General features: G+C 39.2%; 1 protein-coding gene across 1 annotated transcript in view; it reads left to right on the top strand.

The window, feature by feature from the left end:
- Positions 1–26,454, top strand: part of ARHGAP15 (Rho GTPase activating protein 15) — a 665,580-nt gene that overhangs the window by 9,139 nt on the left and 629,987 nt on the right. Inside the window, exon 2 of the mRNA XM_014548044.1 lies at positions 22,404–22,583. Within this exon, the coding sequence (XP_014403530.1) occupies positions 22,419–22,583 (165 nt within the window). The 5' untranslated portion in view covers positions 22,404–22,418. The remainder of the gene's footprint in view (positions 1–22,403; positions 22,584–26,454) is intronic.

Here is a 26,454-nt window from a genome sequence, read left to right as displayed (position 1 = left end):
TGGTTTCCCATCTTACGTTTAAGTCTTTTATCCATTTTGAGTTTATTTTTGTGTATGGTGTGAGTTGGTGGTCTAGTTTCATCTTTTTGCATGTATCTGTCCAATTTTCCCAACACCATTTATTGAAGAGACTGTCTTGACTCCATTGTATGCTCTTGCCTCCTTTGTCGAATATTAATTGGGCATAGTGGTTTGGGTCGATTTCTGGGTTCTCTATTCTATTCCATTGATGATTACTCTGTTTTTGTTTTCTTAAATAGTCTTTTGGATATGGGGAATTATATTTATTTTGTTACATTGCTTAGTGGCTGTCTTTACATAGACTGGGTGGTCTGTGAGAGTATTTATCTAGTCTGTCATTTTACAACTGAATACCTAGAACCTAGAACACTGGTAGGCATCAAATATAATAAAGATGTAATATGCAAATTGACCATCACTCCATCAAACAAGATGGCCACCCCCATGTGGTCAAAGTTGGCCGCCCCCATGTGGCCACAAGATGGCCAGCAGGGGAGGGCAGTTGGGGGTGACCAGGCCTGCAGGGGAGGGCAGTTAGGGCTGACCGGGTTGGCAGGGGAGGGCAGTTAGGGGGGACTGGTTTGGCAGGGGAGGGCAGTTGGGAATGACCAGGCCTGCAGGGAAGGGCAGTTGGGGGGGACCAGGCCTGCAGGGGAAGGCAGTTAGGGGTGACTGGGCCAGCAAAGGAGGGCAGTTGGGGGCAATCGGGCTGACAGGGGAGCAGTTAGGCATCATAAGGCTGGCAGGGGAGTGGTTAGGGGATGATCAGGTTGGCAGGCAGAAGTGGTTAGGGGCAATCAGGCAGGCAGGCAAGCAGGCGGGTGGTTGGGAACCAGCAGTCCTGGATTGTGAGAGGGATGTCCGACTGCCCATTTAGGCCTGATCCCTGTGGGCAGTCGGACATCCCTTGAGGGGTCCCAGATTGGAGAGGGTGCACGCTCGGCTGAGGAACACCCCTCCCCCAGTGCATGAATTTCATCCACCGGGACTCTAGTATATATAATAAACATACAATGAATATTTGATTAGTGATAGAATAAAAAGTACAAAGTTGACTGTAGCTATAGAATCAGGGAAAATTTTATGGACATTTATGATTTCTCCTGGGTATGAAAAACGGTATATTTAGGGGAAGAGGAGTTAGAAACATATTTTTAACAAATGACACTTTAAGCAGTGGGCTCAACCTTCTGGCCCTTTAAATACAGTTCCTCATGTTGTGACCCAACCATAAAATTATTTTCATTGCTACTTCATAACTGTAATGTTGCTACTGTTATGAATCGTAATGTAAATATCTGATATGCAGGATGGTCTTAGGCGACCCCTGTGAAAGGGTCGTTCGACCGCCAAAGGGGTTGTGACCCACAGGTTGAGAACCGCTGCTTTAAGGGTACATTTTGAGTAACCTGGCAGTGGTGAAAGTAAGATTAGAACCCTGGATCCATTATATACTGTGGTGCCTTTCAGAAACCAAGGACAAGTAACACATCATCCATAACAACCACCTCTAACTATTGCAATTTTAAGCTATTTTGCTAAAACCATGGTATTACAATTTAATCATTTTATGTTTATTTTTTATTCCTTTTCTAAAACCTTAGAGAAATTTTTGTTCTAGTCTCTACTGATGTAATGCCAAGCTGAGAGTCAAAATGAGATAGGTTTTTAGAAGTGTTAGGAAAGGTAGATTGCTCAGGAAACTAGGTGCTGAGTCAAGGGAAATTTTTCTTTCTGTTAATTTATTTTTCTGCTTTAGTTAGTTTCATATTAGAATTTTAAGGGCTAGAAACTGAGCAGTAAAGTCCATATTCATTTTTATGATAAGTGTACTGGGAACTGAAGTAACCTGAGCCTCCATATAATATCATCTACTTGAATCTTGATGATTTTCTTAAAGGAAGTGGAATTTAGGAGTGAACATGAGTGTTGAATATGCCAGTAGTGTCTCCAACACCGTGGTAGGTACTATGGTGTTATAAAAAATAGACAATATTCCCTTATTTGCAAGATACTTACGATGGTATGAGACATTCATCAATATAAATTTTTAGAGTGGGATTATTAATAATACTAATCATAGCTATGATTTTGTATAATGCATATTATGTATCAGATGTTTTGCATATGTAATATTATTTGATATTTACAAAAGTCATGTGAGGGAGCCCTGGCTGGTGTGGCTCAGTTCATTGGGTGTCGTCCTGTGCACTGAAGGGTTGCTGGTTGGATTCCTGGTCAGGACACATGCTTGGGTTGTGGGCTTGATCCCTGGTAGGGGGCATGCAGGAGGCAGCTGATTGATGTTTCACTCTCACATCAATGTTTCTTTCTCTCTCTCTCTCCATCCCTCTCCCTTTCTCTAAAAAATTAATATATTTGGAAGGGAGTCAGTATCTATTTTGAAGATAAGGAAGGTAAGATTAAGTGGTTAAGTATCCAAATTTATGTACTACTTAGCTGAGTGTATCATGATTTACAGGAATATCTGGATAATGCAAAAGCATGTTATTTTCACAGTGCTACACTACACATTCTAAACCTGTTAAGTGACACCAGTTAAGCAATGCTGGACTTCATTATATGTTTCTTAGCATCCAAAAGGGTCTAAAACAGTGGTTCTCAACGTTCCTAATGCCGTGACCCTTTAATAAAGTTCCTCATGTTGTGGTGACCCCCAATTTCATTGTTAGAAATTGAACATAATTAAAGCATAGTGATTAATCACAAAAACAATATGTAATTATATATGTGTTTTCCAATGGTCTTAGGCTACCCCTGTGAAAAGGTCGTTCGACCCCCAACTCACAAATTGAGAACCACTGGTCTAAAGGGATTCTGCTTTGTTGAATGTCTATAGCAATGCCATCTGTGGAAAATGGGTTGCTGGTTCATATTAATTACCTCATATACAGGTGATACAAAATGTATGAGGAAGGAAACATTTTTGCCTTAGTTTCTGTTATACCGCCGGTACCTTATCTATTTTTCTTTATCTCTTCTAGACAACCCCATGACTTCCCAAAGTCCTTTAATGTTCAAAATTCCTTCTTAAGCCATGCTGAACTTTATGATGTGGCGACTAGCAACAAATGGTAACTCAGCACTTGAAATATGTCCAGTCTAAATTGAGTTGTAAAGTGAACTCCCACTTTTGAAGATCATTACAAATAAAGAGAATGCAAATGATCTCATTAATATTTTGATATTGATCATGTGCTGAAATTATAATTTTTTATATACTAGGTTAAAATATATTATTAAAATTAATTTTATGAATTTTATTTTACTCATCTAATGTGGCTACCACAAACTTAAATGACATATGTGATTCACATCATATTTCTAGTGAATGGCGCTAGACCATCTTCTCTTTTACCCAGGCACCTTTGACATTCTTTCCCATTTTTTTTAAATTAATTGATATTGATCATGTGCTGAAATTATAATTTTTTATATACTAGGTTAAAATATATTATTAAAATTAATTTTATGAATTTTATTTTACTCATCTAATGTGGCTACCACAAACTTAAATTACATATGTGACTCACATCATATTTCTAGTGAATGGCGCAGCTCTAGACCATCTTCTCTTTTACCCAGGCACCTTTGCCATTCTTTCCCATTTTTATGCTTTAAATGTAATCTCACAAATCTGATTCTTAAATTTCTATCTTTGGCGTTGGCTTCTCTTCCAATATTTTTCCTCATTTTAGTTTGTTACTTGATATATCTATACCTTGATTTCTCGAGTCATCTAAACAAGTAATTTTGGAATCTCTATGGTTTCACTTATTCCATACATCCAGTCAATTGCCATGTTTTAGGGGAAGCCAGTTCCTCCTCTCTGTTTTTACTTATTGTCATAGCTATTTATTTGGTTATCCATTAAGTCTTTTCTAGACTCTGGCAAAGGGGCCTTACTTGCTTCCATACACCTCTTTCTCATTATTTTTATTTTGGCTATTTCAGATTTATTTTGTCTTCAGGTTGATTAATACAAGAATGTCCATTCTCTATTTGTATTCTATTTTGAGTTTTTAAAGTGAGTTCACATACTTATTTTACTTGATTATTCCAGCAAGCTAGTGAAATAAACAGGAGCTTTTAATAGATTTAAAGAAGGTAATAACACATGGAGAAATTGAATTGTTTGAGAACATGATGAGAACATATTTCTCCCAAACTTTAGTCCAGAACTTCTATTATTCCTTATAGAGATAGTAAAGATATTAAGAGCTCAGGCTGGGAAGTCAGAAAAAGCAAAGTTCAATCCTGGGCTCCACCACTTGCTAGATATTACATACGTTATGTTGTGCAGTGTACTTCATCTCTCTGACCTTGAGTTTCCTCACCAATAAAATGGGGGAGTTTCATCACAAGATAAAAAGAAAAGTAATGTATGTAAAATATTTTGTCTAGTTTGTGGCAAATAATAATTGTTTTTTAAAAAAGGTTAAATGTAGTGCAAATAGTAGCCATAGTAATTGGTTTATTAGGTTCAATCCATTGATGACCATTTCCCCCCTCGTTATGAAATAAAACTTATGCCAAGATATTTTTGGTTTATTTCAATTGTAAGTATTATGATATGATTATAGAGCTCATCAAAAGCATTTCTTGCTATTGCTTTCATTTCCCCAATACAGCTGTGTGGGGGAGGATAATATAGCTGTGTGTGGGAGAAGGAAGAAGGCTCACTCTTTTCTTGTTTGTTTACCAGTTTTGGGTTGATATGGAAACTTTCCTTTGAGCAGCTCAAGATGTGTCCTCACCAAAAATGCCCTTTATTTTTGAAGAATTAATAGCCATCACACAGTGCAATTCAAAAAGTGGTAGGCAGCCATTGACTCTTGGACACACAATTAAAATACAGAAAAACTACAGAGGCAAGGAGAAAGAGAGAAAGCAAAATGTTCTTCACCCACTTTTACTTTGTATCTAAATTTTTCTTGGGGCAGTAAGATGATAACATAGAAGGTTCCTGAGGTAGATATGCTAGGATTCTAGCAAAATGATTCTAGCAGGAAAAATAAGAAAGGAAATTGAGAGGTCTAGGATCATTTTTATTTTTCTCCCTGGGAAAACCTGCTCAGGATTCCATTTATGTAGGTTAAGTGAGTAGACCAATCTCAGTCCTAATTCTGAAAACTATTAGGACATCCACTTAATGCAAGTAAGGTGTGGTGGTGGGAAGTAACTGACCAGATGCTCAGATGATAAGTGGCTATGGTGCTGTCCTTGGAGAACCAGCTTTATCCTACAGGTCAAGCACTTTGGGTTATAGTTTGGCTTTAAGAAAGTGAGCTGTGGTTTCAGAGTGGGAAGTTGACGTGAAAGGAAAACTAGAGACTAGTCAGTGTGGGGTAGAGCATGACTTGAGGGATGGGGAAGGTGAGATGCAGTGGTTATTCTCTGACCCGAATGCATTGTATCTCAAGGTCATTTGGCAGCTTTTAATGTAGGGAAGTGGGAAAGAAACATAGGAGTCCAGTGACATTTGGGGCTAGAAACCACAACCAGTCTAAAATAGTGGCAAACCTGAACTGGTTGGAAATGCTCACAGTCTTGGGGGAATTGGAGGCAGGGGATTTCAGATAGGCACCAAGTACCTGTAATGCTCTAGACACAACACAGAGCAACAACACTGATAAATGTAGCATCTGACTTTAAGGATCCCACAGTAAATTTGAGCAGAAGAGACACTCAACTCAAATAGAGAACAGAAAAAAAACTAGAAGCCAGGATATAATTATCTGCCAAAATATAAAAGGAACAGTAATGAAGGTCAGAGCAGAAAGGAGGAAAAGGGGAACTTAGTTAGCAATACCAAAGAGCACAGCACAATCTCCTACTCTTGGTAATTTGAGATCATGTTGAAAACATTATAAGAATATATGAAATAATGTTAATCTTCAATAACCCATTCTAAAACAGTGGAACAAACACAGTATCTTCTTGATTCTGTCCTACATTTCTAATTCTACCAGCATGGATTAAAAGATATATATATATATATATATCCTATACTAATAAAAGACAAACATGCAAATTGACCATACTTTTGCTATGTGAAAGCAACAAAGTTTCAATTATAGAAGGTAAATAAACCCCAGATACCTGCTTTCAGCCAGCCGTGGCCACGGAACTGGAGCGAGCAGGAGCCGGCTCTGAGCTCCACTGAAAGCAACAAAGTTTCAATTATAGAAGGTAAATAAACCCCAGATACCTGCTTTCAGCCAGCCGTGGCCACGGAACTGGAGCGAGCAGGAGCCGGCTCTGAGCTCCACTGAAAGCAACAAAGTTTCAATTATAGAAGGTAAACAAATCCCAGATACCTACTTTCAGCCAGCCATGACCATGGAGCTGGAGTGAGCAGGAGTGGGTTGCCCCTGGTGATGGAGGAAGCCAAGCTTTCTGCAGGCCTCCGCTAAAGGCAACAGTTTCAATTATAGAAGGTAAATAAATCCCAGAAAAAAAGAAAAAAAGGAGAGGCTGGGAGCTTACGTCACCAGGGTGCTTGGCCAGCCTGAAAATGGCCCTCATCCCCTCAGACTGGCCAGGCACCCCAGTGGGGACCCCCCACCCTAAAGGGGATGTGGCCAGCCTGAAAACAGCCATCAGCCCTTCACCCAGGCTGGCCAAACCTCCATGGGGTGAGGGTCCCCACTGGGGTGGACATCCTCCAAGGGGTCCCATACTGAAGAGGGCATAGGCTGGGCTGAGGGATCCCCGAGTGCACAAATTTTTGTGCACCGGGCCTCTAATATGTATATGTATGTATGTATGTATGTGTGTGTGTGTGTGTGTGTGTGTATTGATTTAACGTGCAGCAGAATCTCTGCTCAACCCACACATCAGAGGAACAATGTTCCCAGAGGTGACTGATACCAAGAATCACAGTCACAAATGCCCCCAGCCAGTCAAGATACCTATGCAAATCAAGTGCGAAGGGAGAGAACTTCTGGACCAGAGAGAACTTGGCCATTTAGAGGATCTAGTAGGTGCCCACCTCCAGCTGACAGTTACCATGCATATCTTGATAAGTTTTTCACACCTTGTGACTTCGCAAGAGAAGACACACAGATAGATACTTTTTTAAAAATTAAAAAGCCTCATTTTCAATAGGAACTCATTCAAAACATTTGAAATCATTGTTCAGGCCCAACAACATATGTCTGTGGGTTGTGTTTGGTTGGCAGTATGCTGGTTTTCCACCTCTTTTTGAATTTATGGCTGCTCCTAAGCAAGCAGGAGCAGGGTGCAATGATTACTGTATACACAATACATTCTAATCAAGGGTTAGTGACTGACTAGCACATTAGATTATCCAATGAAAATGTATCCATTTAAATATAGTTGTGTGGGTTTTTTTTAAATTTAGGTCCTTGTTTTGTTTGTCTAACTTTCATGACTGTGTTCATTTTTCTGATTTGAAAGAACAAAATTTCTTTTACTTCCTATTTTACTCAAAGTATTTTTTAACCATGAAAAGATATCTCCAAAAGGTTAATTTTCTAAATCATAGCAAATATAGTAATCTTTAGTTTGCCTGCTGTTTTCAAAGCCACGTGATGTAAGTTATGGACCAAAGCATCCACACTTGTATGGATGCATTGTTGTAGGGAAGCTAAAAGGGAGTTTCATATACCTTGGGTAGCAGTAATAATAGAAAGGACAATTTAAACACACATGTATGCATACACAGACAGATGTGAAATTCATAGCCCACAAGATGGGGAAATGTAGCTGGGTGTGGCTGTATAACCCATTTCATCATACATGTTATCTATTAATAGATCAGAATCTCTAAGCCTCAGAAGTAGAATGACAAGGTTATAAGTGAATAAAAGGAGGAGAGTGAGAAAAAAGAATTACTGTTCAACAATGTTTAAATTAAATAGATAACCCTGGTAGCCATTTAAAATATATATATATTTATGCATTCCCTTTTGAGTTGAATATGCACAAGCCAAAGTCATATATTTTGCTTTGTGAGGTACCTAAAATAATATAGAAATTTGACTACACTACTACAAATTATAGTAACACTCAATTAACTGGAACCTAGTTAGGCATCTAGCCCTCTTTTCTACATCTCAGGTCCTGGGGAGAGGACTCCCCCAGCTCTCCTTTGAAAAAAGAGAAGTAAAACACCACTTTTATTTTAATTATTTTTAAAATATGTTTTTATTTATTTTATTATTAATTTTAATGTATCTTTATTGTAAAAGTATTACAGATGTCCCCTTCCTTCCCCCCTATTGATTCCCTCCTCCCCTCCTCTATTGGCTGTGTCCATAACACTACTTCTTTAAATGGGGAATCTAGTCCTCAACTCAAGGATTGAGGCTCCTGATAATGCAGCTGAAGTGCTTCAAGAGACTAAAAAAAGAGCCTTTAGTTAATCAAACTAGAAAGGAAAGGGTACCTTTTAAGATATACAACATATATAGCATATCGAAAGATCTTCAAAGAAGGATTGATAAATGCAGTCAAAAACATTCAATTTAAATAACGTGGACTGGTAAATAATTTTTCCCATTTTGATATTCTTGGCTCCATAAAAGGAAGCCTCACTAGCCCCAAACTTCAGATTAAATTTGGGTGAACACAACAATATTTTGTGGAATCTCTTCTTACACCAAAGATCCTTTGATGTTCAGCAAAGAAGATAACTGTTTGCAAGTGTTTAAATTGAAGTTGTTTTACTCACACAGAGTTCATGATATAAACATTAAACAATAACAAGAAACACCTATGCTGAAAGTTATACAATAGACCCTGATTGATTGTCTTATGATCCTTTGGGGTTTTTCTTGTATGTAAGAGAATTTATTTTATAGCAATAACTAACCCTGGGTGTGTGTTCTGGATTGCTAAACATCATATTTAAATTAATCTCAAATAGATATTCCCAGTATTACTTTCATGTACCTCTGTGTCTATGTATCCATCTCTAAACCCATCTATTCAGCTACTTACCCTCTTCTCACTATTCCCAACTGTGAACCATACCACTCCCCCCAACCACCAGCATATTCCCAAGTGAAATGTATTCTCAGAAAACTTAATTTGAGCAACAATATAAAAAAAATATGAATCTAGTAACAATGGGCTCTAAAAACAAAGAGACACTATAGTAATTGGTAACAATTTTAGAACAATGCAGATATAAAATTTAAAAATCCTATCTAATAAAGAGGGGATATGCTAATTGACCCTCACCCTGTCGCAAAGACGGTGGTGCCCATAGCCAATAGGAGGGAATATGCTAATTGACTGTCCCACCCTCAAAGATGGCGGCGCCCACAACCAATGAGGGAATATGCTAATTGACAGCCATGCCCTCAAAGATGCTGGCACTCACAGCCACAAGATGGCAGTGCCCAGTCCCCTCAGCCCCGCTGGGGTGGCAGGTGTGTGGGAAGCCTCGGATGGCAGCTGCCCAGCTGCCTAGGGCCAGCCTGAGGTGCAAGTAAGCCTTGGATGGTGACTGCCCAGTTGCCCAGGGCCGCCCAAGGCTCAGGTAACCAGGGCCGGCTGAGGCTTGCGCTGCTGGCAGTGGCAGCAGCAGAGGTGTGATGGGGCGTTGCCTTCCCCTGATCGCTGGGTCGCCTTCCGCCCCTGAGGGTTCCTGAACTGTGAGAGGGGGCAGGCCGGGCTGAGGGACCTCCCCTCCAGTGCATGAATTTTCATGCACCGGGCCTCTAGTAACTTTATATAATTCTATAGACATGTTTCTCAAGAAAGATCAGTATGCATCTGAGTCACCAGGGGTGATGGCCATGCCTGTAGTTTCTCAGGCCCCTCTTCAGTCTTGCTGAGTGGACATGTCTTTGGAAGGTACAGTGGAACCTGCCTATTTATGAAGCTCCTCACACTGACCCTTGCAGATCACTGCTCTACAGTGTTCTTCCTCCTCACTGCTCTACAGTGTTCTTCCTCCTCACTGCTCTACAGTGTTCTTCTTCCTCACTACTAGAGCCGTTTGCTCATTTTCAATGGAAGATGAGTTATATCTGACCTGAATCCCCAGAATAAATCTCAGCTTATTGCAAATAATTTGAACTAATTCCAATGGGATGAAGTTCTGTGAGTTTAATAAATTATAAAAAGTGATCATGGCTTTTGGTCTGCAAATGTGATACAAATATCAAGTGTGTTCCCCTTTAATTACAAATCCCAGTACCTCAGCAAGTCATGCCTTCATCATCAGGCATTTGCTTTGTCCCTATCTACAACTTTCTCTACTGGCAACCGAGTCATTCATTGCCCCGTTTCCTTGCTAGGATTGAAGCCCTACCTCTCTAGGCAAATCTCCCTTGTGGGCAATTGAACTTCCTCTGAATAATACCAGGCATTCAGAACTGACACTTAGTAACATACCACCTAGTTGATAACAATCTGTAGATGGGGACTTCTGAGTAATGCTCCTCACAGATTACACAAACACAGACATTCACACACACACACACACACACACATACACACACACAACTATTTAAAATGTATTTTCTTGCATACATAATTGAGTGGGAGAGAAACTAATTTTTAAATGCACTAAAGGAGACATTGTGAAATATTTTAACATTTTAATGGTATTGCCATTGTCACAAAAATGGACTATGATATTACTGTCCCAATTTCAGACATGTCCCTTTGGCACTGAAATCCAATCCAGTAAATCCAGAGTTTGAAACCATGAGCATTAGGGAAAGACTAATTGGATACAATACCAAACTTGCTAAATAAAACAAATGTCAGCCATATTTGACTATTGTCAGTTACTAACTTCTGTTCATTAATATTGAGCACTAATTATGCAATATGCAGCTTCTCCATATTTTAACACGGGCAGGCCACAATAGAGATAGAGAAAGCCTGGTGTACCGAAATTGATGGGTGATTAGATATTTTTAAAAATATGTTTTTATTGATTTTAGAGAGGAAGGGAGAGGAAAAGAGAGAAACATCGAGCGATTGCCTCCTGCTCCGTCCCCGATCGGGGATTGAACCTGCAACCTGAGTATGTGCCCTGACTGGGAATCAAACTGGCAACCTTTTGGTGTATAGGACAATGCTCAGCCAACTGAGCCACACGGGCCAGGGCAATGCCTGATTAGATTTAATCTGCTTGATGAAGGGCTTTGTAGCATCCTCTGGGAAATAAACACTATACAACATGAAATCCCAGGGAACAAGCAATTGTAGGTTGAAATGTGTTTTTCGCACTTGATACTCTTTCCCAAAGATCAGTGAGTTAGTCCATCCGAGAGAGTGTGAAACTGCTTGTTCTGCCTGTGTTTCTAATGTGGTGGCTGCGGAGCAGCTTGTTCTGTCGCCCAGTTTTCTCCATCAGTGACATTTCATCACGCAGTGCCCTAAGATAGTCACCCTGCTTTCCGTTAATTGATACTTGTACGCAAGAGGCGGAAAATGGCTCAGCATTTCTTGCTAGATTAGGTCAAAACTGACAGAGGAAACAGAGAAGATTGCATTACTTATGCCCCTTATGGTTCTCCTGGGTATCCAAGGAGATTGGCATTTCATAAAATTTCTTATGCTGCCTAAACATAATTACAATGGCACAGACATTGTGTTCCTATTTGCTTTTTAATCTTTACTTCCTAGCTGATCATCAGAGGGAAATTCAGAAGCAGTTCCACTTATCTAAATTTTATTTTTTCTCCTATGCCCTTAATAAATACAATCGCACCCTTGGACCTCTCATCTTTAAATTCTTCATTTGTCATTCCCGTGAAGTCTTTACCTTTCTCTTTATTTGCTTGGTAACCAGAAGCATTAAACATGCACCTGGAAGTTCAAAGTAAAGTTCCTAAAGTTCTAGAGAATACCCTCCCCCCCCCCGCCCGCCAGATACCTGTGTGTCCTTATCATAATATTGGTGTTTACAAATAGATGCTGTGGATTTGATTCTGATTTAAAGTGAACTAAGAAGCATCCATGACAATGCCATTGCTTACTGTGTACTGTTAAGTGTCTAGGGATCCATTCTTTATTTTTTTTAAGAGAGAAGGGAAGAGAGAGAGAGAGAGAGATGAGAGATAACATCGATTGGTTGCCTCTCATACGCACCCTGTCCAGGCATTGGGCCGGCAACCTGGGTATGTGCCCTGACAGGGAATCGGACCCACAACCCTTCAGTGCATGGGATGATGCTCCAGCCAACTGAGCCAGATCAGCCAGGGCTGGGATCCATTCTTTTGGGTCTCTTTTGAGATGGGATTATGCCTTAAATAAAGTCATCAATGTTCCTCAGGATCTGTAAGACGAAACTAAAATCTTTAATAGGAATTGCAAGGTTCTCCAATACAGCCCTAATTAACTCTTTCTTCCTAACTTTCCCACTTAACCACACACCCTAACATTTGTTACGGATGTTCACCCCTATTTTCCTTAAATATTGTGATCTTAGCCTGCACTGCTGTTCATAACCCTTCTCTACTTTGGAGTCCTATTTATCATATAATATCAAAGTCAAATGCCACTTTCATCTTGAAGTTGTCCTAAATCCCATTCTCCATTGCACTCTCATCAGACTCCACTGTAGACAAGCATGCCCATGTCTAACTCAACCTCTGGTTTTTAATAATTTTTGAAGAAACTGTAGGACCTAGCAAGTCTATTCATCAGGGTTGAGGTTCAATTAAAATTTCAAATGTAAAATCAGTTGCTTTGCTCTCAAGAGGATGAGTCTAAAAGGCTGAAGGAAATGGCAACGGGATACCAAGATCTAAGAAAAGATCAAGGTTACCTACACAATTTTGTCCAGGATTTATTCCACTCAAAAATATATTTTACTTGTCCTTTTCACCACTTAGGATGCTCACATGCAATGACAATGACTGTGTTACAATTTATCCATGTGGTTGACTTGCCAGACTTTGTCAGTAACTGTAGCATATCGCCCAGATTCCCTGATTTAAGTTAAATAAATGCAAAGCCTTATTATCACACTTCCTCTATATAACACCTGCCCCGTGAATGACAATGTTACCCGATGGGGTGGCTTTGATCAAATTCCTTTACTGTGATCTTCTTTTTTCATTACATTTGACATTTTTGAAATTGAGTTTTATTGCACTATCTGGAAGTGGTCTGGGGAAATTAGACTTAATAGAGATGTAGAAGCCAGAGGGGGAAAAAAAATAAGAAAAGGAAAGTGAACTGGAAGGAAACTGAAATTAAAATGTTATTTTGGTAAATGGCTGCTGTGGTGGAGACGACAAACAATTGCAATGCAAGTTAATTACTGACCTGTCAGGAAAGTGTAGCACGAAGGTTGTGCCACATATTACTGGAGCTACCAAGGCCACAAGTCATTTCCACGCGGGAGCACACAGACCGTGCTCTATCACAGATCAACATAAGATCTTTCTAGGGATCGGAGTGAATTTCTCAGAGAAGTACTATTTGTCAGTGGAGCTGCCATGAGCTCTTAGCAGACCTAGAGGAACAGTGCTTCCCAGATATTCCAGGAAATAAAGGGGCTCATTTCACCAGAGGGTTCACCGTGTGCTCAAGCAGCAGGGATGGTAACTCTTGAAGGTCAGGGTGACCAGACAGCTCACTTGCCACAGTGTGAACACCTGGTTAACACTCATTGAATGGGAATTCCCTGGGATACATTCAGTGCTGCTTCTGAGATGGATTTCCTTATGAAATCCTCAGTGGTAGTTCATGTCTGGCAAGCGAGCCCTGCTTTTTGGAGAAAGAGTATGATGTACCTAAAGAAATTTGAAACTCAAGGAAAACATTCTCTATTGTCAGGATAATTAACTGCTAAATTCTAAGTTCGTGATAAATGCCATTTTTTAAATGAGAAAGAAACAAGGGAGTTATTCTAAAATGGAAATATGGTATTCTTCATATTTTCAAAAATTCATATGAACCTCCAAGTATGTTTAATGTTAGCCTCAGAAGATATGAAGTGCATTGATTTTTTTCCGCTTCTAACTGATTATGAAATATCCATAGTTCATGTGGCCCTTCGAAACACTGGCCAATGTGAGTAACACATATTTTTCTTTCATTAAGAAATAAACTTGCTCAAAGACATTTTCCTATGGGTAATGCTTTTCTAGGCTATGTCCACTGGCATTAACTTGTTTCCATAGTTTTCTACTTATATATTCAACAAACATTTATTAAGTCTCAATTGTTTTGTCAAGAAGCACAGGGACATTTATAAATGATTAAATAGTAAGATTTACCTAACATGGCTGTCCTATTACCATTTTAATTCCCTGATCTGTCGGATTTCCCTGGGAATTCTTGTAACCTTCTTTTTTTTTCTTACATAGTTTCTACTTGACTTGGAGGTCTTTGACTAAAACAAGGATGTTTGGGGATGTAGGCCCTGAGTCCTGTTCTGGGACTACTTTTGAACAGGCTGTTGCACCTTGGGAAAATGTCTCGGTATCTCTGAACTTCAGTTTTCTCTGCTCTGCATCCTGGAGATATAGCACAGTGCAAATTCAGTATCTCCTAGCTCACAATTTTCTTAATATACTTCCACTTTTAATGCTTCTGATGGGAAAGAGATGTCAAAAATTCAGTTTCTAACTCAAAAGGGCAAGCTGCTGCATCTTAGTGTAATTAACAGAGTGCAAAAAATAATTGACAGAGCATCCATGAAATTATGATTAGACAAAATATCACATTCATTCCTATTTGGGTATTTGCAGAGACAGTGGGAGAATCAGGCCCAGAACAGCCCAGAACTGAGTCTGTTGAGCAGAGCCAGAGCTTGTATGGCGCTTACGAAGTGCATTGTCATCACTGCTTCCTGTTTTTAAAACAGTATGGAAAGTGGAACTAGTGCAATATCAGAAGCTATTCTTGCTCTTCTCTTGGTACATACAAAATCAGGAAGTCTGGAAATCGTGAAGCCAGTCTTAAGTGATTTACATTTTTATTTCTAACTCAGGGATATTTATTTGGAAAGTTTTAGAAAATCAATGGATATGTTAGACACATGCAAAATGAACGAATTCCTTCATATTTTCATTAGTCATTCACCAAGGCTCTGTTTGTCTCATGTATCAATGTTTTATCTAATAAAACTGATGATGATGATGGTCAGGAAGAACAAGGGAAATTCTGAATCAAATCACATATATATTACATGAAACTTAAAGTTAATATTACTTATAATTAACAAAATGTTTGATGTTACTAAGTTGCATAGAAATACACAGACAACAATTGATAATACAATCTATTCTACCAAGTCTAGAAAGTTGAAGGTCATTGAAGAATAAAAACCTGGGTGGAATAACAGAATCTGATTTCAAAACTCTGTGAATATGCCTGGAATAATAACACAGAAAGACTCACACATTGGAGCTCTTCATGGTCTTTCTGAGTACATCCTGAACTTGAAACATGCATTTCTGGAAGCACATCCACTCCTCGATGCTGGCAGCTTAGTCAGGATGGACCCTGGGGTGGGAGGGCTTCTTTTGATTTGAGGTTGGGAAGGCATCATAATGGAGTTTGTTCTCGAAACTTCTTTCATAAAGACTCAAAAATAAGACCACCAAGGCAGGGCCATCACATTGCACAACTCCAGGGGGCACCACTTACTAGAATGCAATGCTAATTAACATCCTATCTCAAGTCACAATGCAACCTCCCTCCTAAGTTTACTTAAGGTCATATGTGGAGTTGGCTAATCAAAGCTCTTCACCTGCAAGGTATTTTCCCCCACAGAACCAGAAGAGATTCCAGTTGAGATTCAGAGAAATGCGACCCCAGGAAGTGAAGGGGAAGTCTGACATTGTGTTGATTGGTTTTATCATTCCCCTCTAAGATATATCTAAGTGATTCATGGAGCAAATGGGTATGTTTCAAGGACTTGGTAAGAAAGCATGGGTGATGGAATATCAGAAGTGTTGACTCTGTGGATGAGAGGAGGTCTGAGTAGTTGCTGCAGTAAGGACTTTGGCATATAAAACATGAAAGGAATCATAGGTGCCTGGGAGAGGAAGGAAGGAGTGTTAGGAGGTAGGTAAAGGGGATAGGAGAAATTGAAAGATGGCAAAAAGATAGGGCTGCAAGTGGGATCCAAATAGAACTTGCAAAATTTGAACTAGAAACAGCCTTAACCGCTTAGAATGAGAAGCTCCTAACAGGGAAGACAATAAATCATCTCTTAACCCACAAGTACAGCAGTTATAAGTTCCACAGCCACTAGCACAGCTGTCATTTCAGTCCATCAGGTTTCCTTCCTCCTGTGTCCTCCCTCCTTCCTCCTGCCCCTACCACAGTCCTGGGGGTGGGGTGGGGGGACTGCTTCTGTCTGTCTTGTGCTCAGATCGCCCAAACAAGAACTTTGTGCATTATGCCAAGGAAATCCCTCTTCCCACATTCTCTCCCTCAGAGTGTAACAGTGGTCGGCAAACTGCAGCTCACGAGCCACATGCGGCTCTTTGGCCCCTTGAGTGTGGCTCTTCCTAAGCCTTAGGAGTACCCTAATTAAGTTAATAACAATGTACCTACCTATATAGTTTAAGTTTAAAAAATTTGGCTCTCAAAAGAAATTTCAATCATTGTACTGTTGATATTTGGCTCTGTTGACTAACGAGTTTGCCGACCACTGGTCTAGAATATCAGCCCCTTACAGCACTGGTTGAGTTAGAAGGGGTGGGTTTATCAGTCAATCCTTCAGCCAGATGAGAGGCAAGCAAGATGATCAGAATCACACACACTGAGGATAAATGCCTTTAAAAAAATAAAATCCATCATTTGTCTTTTCCTTGGCACTCTATTTTTTCTTCATAACACATTTCAATATCTACCTTATAATCTCACAGTTATTTGCATACCTTTGCATTACTGAGCCCCTTGCCTGAAATGCCCAACCTGCTCTGACTTAACTCGAGCACTGACTCATCTATTATGCAGACAGCAGCTTCTGTCTGTCCATTTCCTAGTTCCACCTGAGATAGATGCCATTGCTCTTCTATCTACCTGGACACAACTCTATTCTCATTTAATTACATATGATTGCTCTATCACCCTGACAAACTGTAAGACACTTCATTAAAAAAAAGCGTATATCCAATCTCTACTATAGTGCTTGCCACTTAAGAGAATCTCAATAAATGTTTAATGGATAATTTATATTCTGCTGGTAGGAATCTTTGACAAGAGACTTTGTGTTTTTTCTTTATTCTTCCCTGAGCAATGTAGTAATGTTCTGCAAAATTATTTACAAATATGAGAACAATTATAAAATAATATCAAGTTACTGTCATTGTAGAACAAAATACAGGAAAGCTGAATAGAGAACAAATGGAGTGCAGGGGGATGTCAACCAAATGTAAGGATGGGGTCAGGAGGAAAGGGAGTGATAGCTAGAGGGGAGAATGGGGTAAGAAAAATGACACAAACATTGTAGTAGGGGAGGGATCAGCCAAACAGAAAGATCTAAAGAAAGAAGATTTTTAAAATGTTTCCTGTAGTCTGTCCCCAAGAAAACATGTGGGGAAGCCAGATAAGAGGCTTTTTAAGTAGTCCAGCCCTTTAACACCAGCACATCACTAGGCAAATTAGGAGTTGGTTGTGAAATCAATACAAGAATGCAAATGTTGATTTGACAATGAAATTTTTGCAGACTTTGAGGAAGCAGCATGTCCTATAAATGGAACATGGCCGGGCTATGTAAATACAGTGGCTTCATGCTCCTGGTCAGAAGAAAGTGCCGTTGCCCTGAGTGATTTTCCTCACCAGTATTATAAACACACCGTTCTTGGAGTTTGAATCTAATGAGTAATATGGAAGCTCAAGACTTGAATGCACTCAGAGGAGAACCCAGATTTTTCTAGAAAAATTTATATGTTTAATCATAGATTCCCCCCTACTCAAATCCTTGGGCATCAATTCACACCAAACCATTTACATTGTTGCTTATCTGCCTAAAACTACTAAGCTCTGTAAATCTGTAGTAATACTTCTTGAGCTCCCAGACTTTAAGCACATCAGTTTCAGAAGTGAAAAGGACCCTACAGCCCAGCCTGTGCGTCTCAGTGGTTGAGAATTGACCCAGGAACCAGGAGGTCACATTTAAATTCCTGGACAGGGCATATGCCAAGGTTTTGGGCTCAATTCCTAGTAGGGGGCATACAGGAGGCAGCTAATCAATGATTCTCTCTCCTCATTGGTGTTTCTATTTCTCTCTTCCTTTCTAAAATCAATAAAAATATATTTAAAAAAAAGAAATGGACCCAGCAGGTCACAGCAGTCCTCTTAGCTGCCCCTGCCCCCTCACTATCATTTTCTCCAATGATGAAACAGAGGTCCATTGACGTGTACAAGATCACAAAGGTGTCCATTAGAAACAGTGCTTCTAAAGTCATGAGGGCATTTTTTATGTAGCCAATCTACCGTGAACCCAAGGTCTCCATTACAAAGGCAATTTCTAGATTTTCATGCCTTCATTCATTCTTATTTCAATTCACTAAAATATACACTGAAAAAAAATCATGCTTTTAGTATTAGCATTTTCATAAATGTCAAAAATTCATAGATTTGCTGCTAAGAAACACTAATGGGCTTAATAATAAATCACAGAGTAAAATAAAAAATATATCATGTACTGGGATATATGAGAAATAACTTTATATCACATGCATTTACTTTTTAAAAGAATGCACACACACACAAACACACACACACACACACACTAGAGGCCCGGTTCACGAAATTCGTGAATGGGGGGTTATCCCTTGGCCCAGCCTGCACCCTCTCCAATCTGGTATCCCTCTCACAATCCAGGACTGCTGGCTCCCAACCGCTCGCCTGCCTGATTGCCCCTAACCCCTTCTGCCTGCCAGCCTGATCACCCACTAACCACTCCTCTGCCAGCCCGATTGCCCCTAACTGCCCTCCCCTGACAGCCTGGTTGCTCCAAACTGCCCTCCCCTGCAGTCCTGGTCCCCCATAACTGCCTTCCCCTGCAGGGCTGGTCACCCCAAACTGCCCTCCCTGCAGGCCTGGTCACCTCCAACTGCCCTCCCCTGCAGGCCTGGTCGCTCCCAACTGCCCTCCTCCCCTGCTGGCCTGGTCACCCCTAACTGCCCTCCCCTGCTGGCCTGGTCACCCCTAACTGCCCTCCCCTGCTGGCCATCTTGTGTTCACATGGGGGTGGCCATCTTGTGCAAGGGCGTGACAGTCAATTTGCATATTACCTCTTTATTATATAGGATACACACACACACACACACACACACACATATATATATATATTAATCTATATCTTACTCTAGTTAGATATAGAGGTAAGAACCTTTATGCCTACATTAGTGGCCAGATTTGATATATCTTAAAACTCTTCTCATCAAAATAATGATTATATTTCTATTAGAGGCCCGGTGCATGAAATTCATGCAGGGGTGTGTGTTCCTCAGCCCAGACTGCACCCTCTCCAATCTGGGACATCCCTCTCATAATTAAGGACTGCTGGCTCCCAACTGCTCACCTGCCTGCCTGCCTGATCACCCCCTAACCACTCCCCTGCCAGCCTGATCATTGCCTAACTGCTCCCCTGCCAGCGTGATTGTCCCTAACTGCCCTCCCCTGCCAGCCTGGTCACCTCCAACTGCCCTCCCCTGCAGGCCTGATCCCCCCCAACTGCCCTCCCCTGCTGGCCATCTTGTGTCCACATGGGGGCGGCCATCTTGTGTGTTGGAGTGATGGTCAATTTGCATATTACTCTTTTATTAGATAGGATGAAATAGGGGGACAAAATCTTTTATTCAAATTATGTTTTAAATCTTATTAAAAGTGAAATTTTATTCTCAATTGAATAAATTTTATAATACATAACTAATGTAGAAACATAAAAATGAAAATATGAGCAACCATCTGTGAAGAAATTCTTAAAACAGCATTTCTACAAACAACTTTGTGAGGTATAACTGAAATACAGTAAAGTGCAAATACTGAAAGTGTACAATTTGATTACTTTTAACCCTTTGCGGTCGTTTGTCTGCTCTCAGCCACCACAGCAAGGAACCGTACGAATCTTAACTCTATTCATTCATGTATCAGTTCATAATTTCTCTGAAAGCTCTTAAGTGTCTAAGCGACCTTGTCACGAACCAAAACATTGCCCCGACAAATCAGAGATACCAAAACTCAATATAAACAAACACGGTCGTTCCACACTCGCCATGCAAAACACCGTAGCGAGTCAGTCGCCTTTTGAGAGTGAAGAAATCAACAAGCTTCGGAGATACTTCGCAGAATTTCAAATAAAGCTTTACAGATTATGTTTAACTGTAATTAGGCATTCTCGCTTGTTAAGATATTTCAAAATAATACTCCAAAATGGCAAAAAGAAAGTTACCGAAAGAAGTGTACTGCGAATCTGAAAGTAACAATGAAGAGTTTTATTTTGGCACCTTGAATACTGACTCTGACGTAGAAAGTGATAACGTTTGTAGTGATTCTACTAGTAGTGACGTAGTTCCAAAAAAGAATTAATAAATCTTGTTTATCCTTCATAATCTTGCATGTTAAGTCTCACTGCTCTTTCAATGGAAATTAATTCCGACCAGTGCGACCCCCATGTCCAAATTTAATACGACCGCAAAGGGTTAAAATATGTAGAAAACTACTGTTCAACCATCATCTCAATCATAGATAACAAACATATCTATTACTCCCAAAGATTCCTTGTATCCAGGATAATCCACTTCTCTCCCCATCCCATCCCTAGATAATCACTGATCATCTTTCAGCCACTGTTTGCATTTTCTAGAACATTATGTAAGTGAAATCATAAGCACCCAATAAATACTTTTATTTTTTTTGCCTGGCTTCTTTCATTCAGCACATTGAATTTGTAATTTATCCATGTAGTTGTATGCATCAATTTAGAATTTGTCCATCTATTAATCTGTTGATAGTTATCTGGGTCTTTTTTTGGAGAATAAAATGCATACTCCTTTACTTCTTTCTGTACAGTGTCCTTGGAAAAATTACTAGTCTCTCTGACTCTTAGTATTCTCCTCTACAAACTTGTGTTTAATATCTGCCTCATAGGTTTTACAAGGATTAAACCACCGAACACATTGCCCAACACTCAATTGCCTTACTGGTGTCAGTTATGAGGTGACACTTTCCTCCTATTGAAATGCTTTCATTCTTTTCTAATTATTTTAGTGTCCTCTTAAACATTACCATAATTCAAGCCCCATTGTCTGCTCAGCAGACATAGGGCTACCAATATAGTTGCTTCTTAAAATTTCATCCTTCTTTTGGAATTTATTGGCTTCTGTAACTGGTGACAAAGTGTTCTGTTTTTTACACACATGCCCACGCTAGCTATGGAATGTCTACCTAGGCAGAATGTGGAGACAACAATCAAGCCAGGATCTGTTTCTAGAAGCTTAAAAGCTGTGTTTGCATTGTAAAAGTTCTATATTAAATGAGATGATATGTTAATTTGTGGTGCTTATGGGGAGGAGCAGTTGAAACAAATTCTGGATTTGAGGAAGTAACTAAAGCCCTTCTAATCCACCCATTGCTGCTACCAAAGTTCATTCAGCTCTCTTTGTTTTCTTTTTCCAAATTATTATTTCTTCACTGCTACTCCTTTAAATGTGCCCACATTCAATTGTCCTGCCTGGTCAAATTTTGTCTATGAAAATATAAATAAATACATACATAAATAAATGCATAAGTAAATAAATGGTGTTGATTTTCTCTTTCTTCACATTCTTTGTAAATATTATGTCCAACTAAGCTACTAAATCTAGTTCAGTTGGCAGATGGTGATGGACAAAAGAATTTTAATGCCCCCTGTGGATATTATACGTGTGTGTGGTAGGGTGGGGGGCGGGGGTACTGAGGCTAAGTACCATGCTAATAAGATCAAGCCAACATATTTGATAGTCATTGGGACCAGGGTGGTTTGCTGTAATGACAATTCTATTTACTTAAAGTTGACTTTATTGACATAGTTATTTGTTCACCAAAAAGCAGTGTGGAAGTGGAGTGGGTAACAGATGAAAATGTGAATACAAAAATAATATAACCTAAAGATGACTAGATAACAACATCATGAAATATAAGGAAGATTGTATGATATTGCCATTCGTTTTTTAATGGAATTAGACATTGCACAGAGTATGGGCATGTTGCCTATGAACTTTGAAGTCCCCTGGCATGTGCAGCATTGTCCAGTAATTTAATTGACTGAAACAATTACAAAGAAATGAACTTTTTATTTACTACTCAGAAAAGTAAAGACTTTATATTTCATTTTTGTACCTTATTGGCTAACAGGAATGTGCACTCCACCAAGAGTTTTTAGAGAATAATATGATGTTTTTATATTTTATCAGGGATAACACTGTAATATGCAGAAATCTACAAATTCAGATACTTCTGTAGAAACACTGAATTCCACCCGCCAAGGCACTGGAGCTGTGCAGATGAGAATCAAAAATGCCAACAGTCACCATGATAGACTGAGCCAAAGTAAATCCATGATCCTCACCGATGTTGGGAAGGTCACTGAACCTGTAAGTCAATATCCTTAACAACCAAGTTCCCTAACACAGAATTTTGTGTAAAAAAACAACAACAACATGAATTAGCCTTGTTTTATTTGTTTTCCTAATGTGCATGAGAAAACTGATTTTATAATGTATTTTATCTTGCCTACTTATAGTCATAATAATGTCCCCAGTTGCAAGAGAAGGGATGAGCTTAATCCAGAGTGATAAAGTGTATTTGGAGCTAGACTGAAGAGCACCTTTGCCTCATTTTAAGGGTCTCCACTATCATGCTTCAGTGTCATAAAAATAATGAGGTTATGCTAGCATGTGGTGTTTGTACTTCCAAATACAGTACATCACTTTGAAAAGCCAGAGGCTAAAATTAGCTAAGAATAAACCGAGACGAGAAAAAAGTCTTTGGGGAAAAAAAACCCACAAAAACGCGACAATTTCTTTCTTAAAATTATCCCAGCGATATATGATATTGGAAATTAGGACTGATTTGGAATGAGCTGAAACGATTGAAATGGTATGGCAATTTAAGGTTTGGAGAGGAAGCCATTTTGTTTCGATAATGTGTCATTAGGAAGATTTGAAATAAAATAGTTAGAAATGAACTCTACTGCCAATTGTGTCCCTGCCCCTGCACGCATCCTGAGCCACTAAACACACTGATTGCGATGAGTCTCCTCTGGTTAATTTTCTTCCATAATGGTGGTAACTTGCAGCTGAGGCCATAGGATGTTACAAAATTATTTATGCAATGTTAGCCACTCTTTTGGACCCCGGATCTATGTTGTTTCTCACAGTGAGAGCAAAAGCGAGAAATAGGTTAGCTGGGGACAGGCTGTGTTTTCCAGTCACCCAGCAGAAACATGTGAGCTATTAATTGTGTGTTCCGTTAATATCACAGGGACCTATGAAATATTCAGCTCCCTAACTGAGTTATTAAATGAGATAAACTTGCTGAGTAGCATGTTACCAATTACATGTATTCCCTGTTTTTCACTCAAATTTCAAGTGCAAAATTAACCCACAATCATCTCAGGCACCTGAGAAATATAGGATTTGAATCATTCCTTCTTCAGGTATTAAAGGCAAATTTAGCATAAGGAAGCCAGTGATTATATTTTGGGAGCGAGAAATACACCCTTAGATAAGGTATCCAGAGATGCATTTTTCTTTATTTATTTCTCATTTAAAAGTATTGTCTGCAGGGAGGCACCACACTGCCAGCCCGACTCTGCATTTGAACCAGCTAAAATGTTCCTCAACTATGAACTTGAGGCAGTGGTTAGAGTAAATTATTGGAATCTCTATAATGTATTATCAGTAAGAACTGTACCTTTGAAGAAGTTTAAAAGTTAAGTATATTTAATGATGCCTAACATATTTTATTGGCTGTGTTTAACAAAAGGCACTATGCCGCAGTTGTTTTTGACAAGCATGAAAACATCACAGCGTGAGACTGCAAAAGGAATTATGGAGAGAAATTACAAGTGATCCATCTCTCAATGAATTATCCACCTCAATAGCCCGCAGAACTCAGCTACCAATTAACACCTACTTTATTACATGTTGGGATGTACTTAATAACTTTCATGTGTTTATGCACTATTACCTTGACTGATGCCTCTTGTACAATTAGGCATAATTGGCATATCAATATGCAAAAGTTAAAAGGATTAACCCTCTTAAAACTAATGAGCATTTCTGTATCCAGCTGCTAAATGAGACAAAATTAGCATTTTTCACTTTTGGGCAGGATTTTATCATGCAGTTTCTCATTGTTGATATTACCTTGTTACATAACTTTAGTTTGGGGGTTTGTATGCTGGACTGCTGGAGAATAAGAGTTTTCCAAAGTTAAATCAGCCATAATTATCCCAGCTTTTGTTTCCTCATTCTTAGCCTGGGCAATATGTATTCCTTGATAAGGAACAAAAATAAGTTACTTTGGGTGATGTGTGCTCAGTGCATAATTATATAAAAAGGGTATTTCAGTGAGGATATGTCATTTCACTGAGAAAACTTGGCTGAGATACTATATTGAAAGCTTGCCATGGCACTAATTTTCTTTCTGTCTCAGTTCTTTTCATCTCTTTTTTTCCATGCACAATTTTCTGACTAGATACTGACAGAATGTAAAGTATTTGGGCATATTTATTCAAACAAGCCTGTTAAAGATATCTGCTCAAGCTAACTAAGAACTTGATCTTTCAGAAGTTGAAGGTTGGAGTGAGGTCAAGGGGGGGGGGGTATTTTGAACTTAGGAGAAATAGGAGAAAATGTATAATAAAAATGTGTGCACATGTTTTCTGTACATTTAATCTGTACAGAAAAAATTAAGAATACTTAGAAACTATATATATATATCTTATGCATTCTATTTAGTATGCATGGTGTATATATATGTGCATCCTATTTAATATGCATGGTATATATGTATATATGTACACTGGCATGACAATTATGCAAATATGGACTTATTAGAGTACATAATAACACAAGAATCTGACCTTATGTTCATAACAATTTAACTTATTACAAAAAGTAATCAAAGGTTCTAGGGTCAAATCAATTATATAATTTTGTCATTAGTTCACAAATTCATCTTCTTTATTTTGTTCAATTATAAGTATGTTCAATACAACTGTGAGCTCAGAACACAATATAAACTTCTCCTATATACCTGATAAGCGCCTATTTGTTGGTGTTTAAATCTAGGAGCAAAAGTTTGAAATGTCAATATGAACATTAATTCAACCCTAAGCCCTGCAAACGTAGGTGAATTTACTTGTTAAATTAAAAGTTTTGATTACCTAAGTGCTGCAGGGAAGCTTTTCAGTGACCAGGTATCGATACTCCATTACTATTTTATTGGGTGGTATGCATCATTTTCCTTAAACCCCAAATAATCATTTTTATGTGGTTTATAAGATCGATGCCTTTTCAAAATTCAAAGGTCACTTTAGTACTTGGGGAATATTGGTGAGGGAGGAAATTTGGACATGGGAGGACATGGTTAGCAAGATCTGGAGATCTCTGCTTGGTAGGGAAGGAATGTTCTTTGGTCTCAGTGGTTTGCTGTCTCACCCTCAGTACTGGAGTGAGCCCTCTTAAAGGTGGACTGCTATTTATATACAGTGGGGACTTGACTTATGAGTGTCCCAACTAACGAGTTTTTCAAGATATGAGCCATCTCTCGGCCGCTTTTTTGCTTTGAGTTGCGAGCTAAAATTCGGGTTATGAGCCAGCTTCAGATACCCCACCACTAGTTGGCGCAGCGAACATCACAGTGAACGCCACAACATCAGCCCAACATCACGTGTCTCACTCGTTCACTTTTGATTTGACATACGAGTAATTTGAGTTACGAGCTCCGTTATGGAACGAATTAAACTCGTAAGTCAAGGCCCCACTGTATCAGAATGTGCTACCCACAGAAGCAGAAAGCTTAGTGAGTGTAAATGGGGCAAATGAAGTGTGGCTCTTTAAGGGCTCAAAAGGCTAGCATGCAATCCAGCAAATAGCTAATGCAGAAGGTTGTTGCATTAATGTGGCATTGATGTTTTTTATAAGAGTGATCCTCCAACCTAGTAGACATTTTAGAATAGATATTAATGAAGAGTTTGAATAGTTGAAGTCAGGAAACTGCAGGCATAGGATTTGCAGGCAGGAGTAGTTTCGGTATTTAATGCTGGTGGCTTAAGCAGCAAATGTATGAATATTTACCATTTCCATCTTGTAAACCCCACATAAGTGCATTAATTCATTCATGGCCATTATGGACAGAGAAATATCTTTCTATTAGTGTTCAGATAAAGACTTAGCTTGAACCATTGCTAAACATTAACACATAAGATTCCTTTTGCTTCTGTTAACAGTCTGGGCT

Source organism: Myotis brandtii, unplaced genomic scaffold, assembly GCF_000412655.1.
Source record: "Myotis brandtii unplaced genomic scaffold, ASM41265v1 scaffold493, whole genome shotgun sequence".
Taxonomy (NCBI): domain Eukaryota; kingdom Metazoa; phylum Chordata; class Mammalia; order Chiroptera; family Vespertilionidae; genus Myotis; species Myotis brandtii.
Note: the sequence above shows the minus strand (reverse complement) of the source record. Positions and strands in the feature narration are given on the sequence as shown.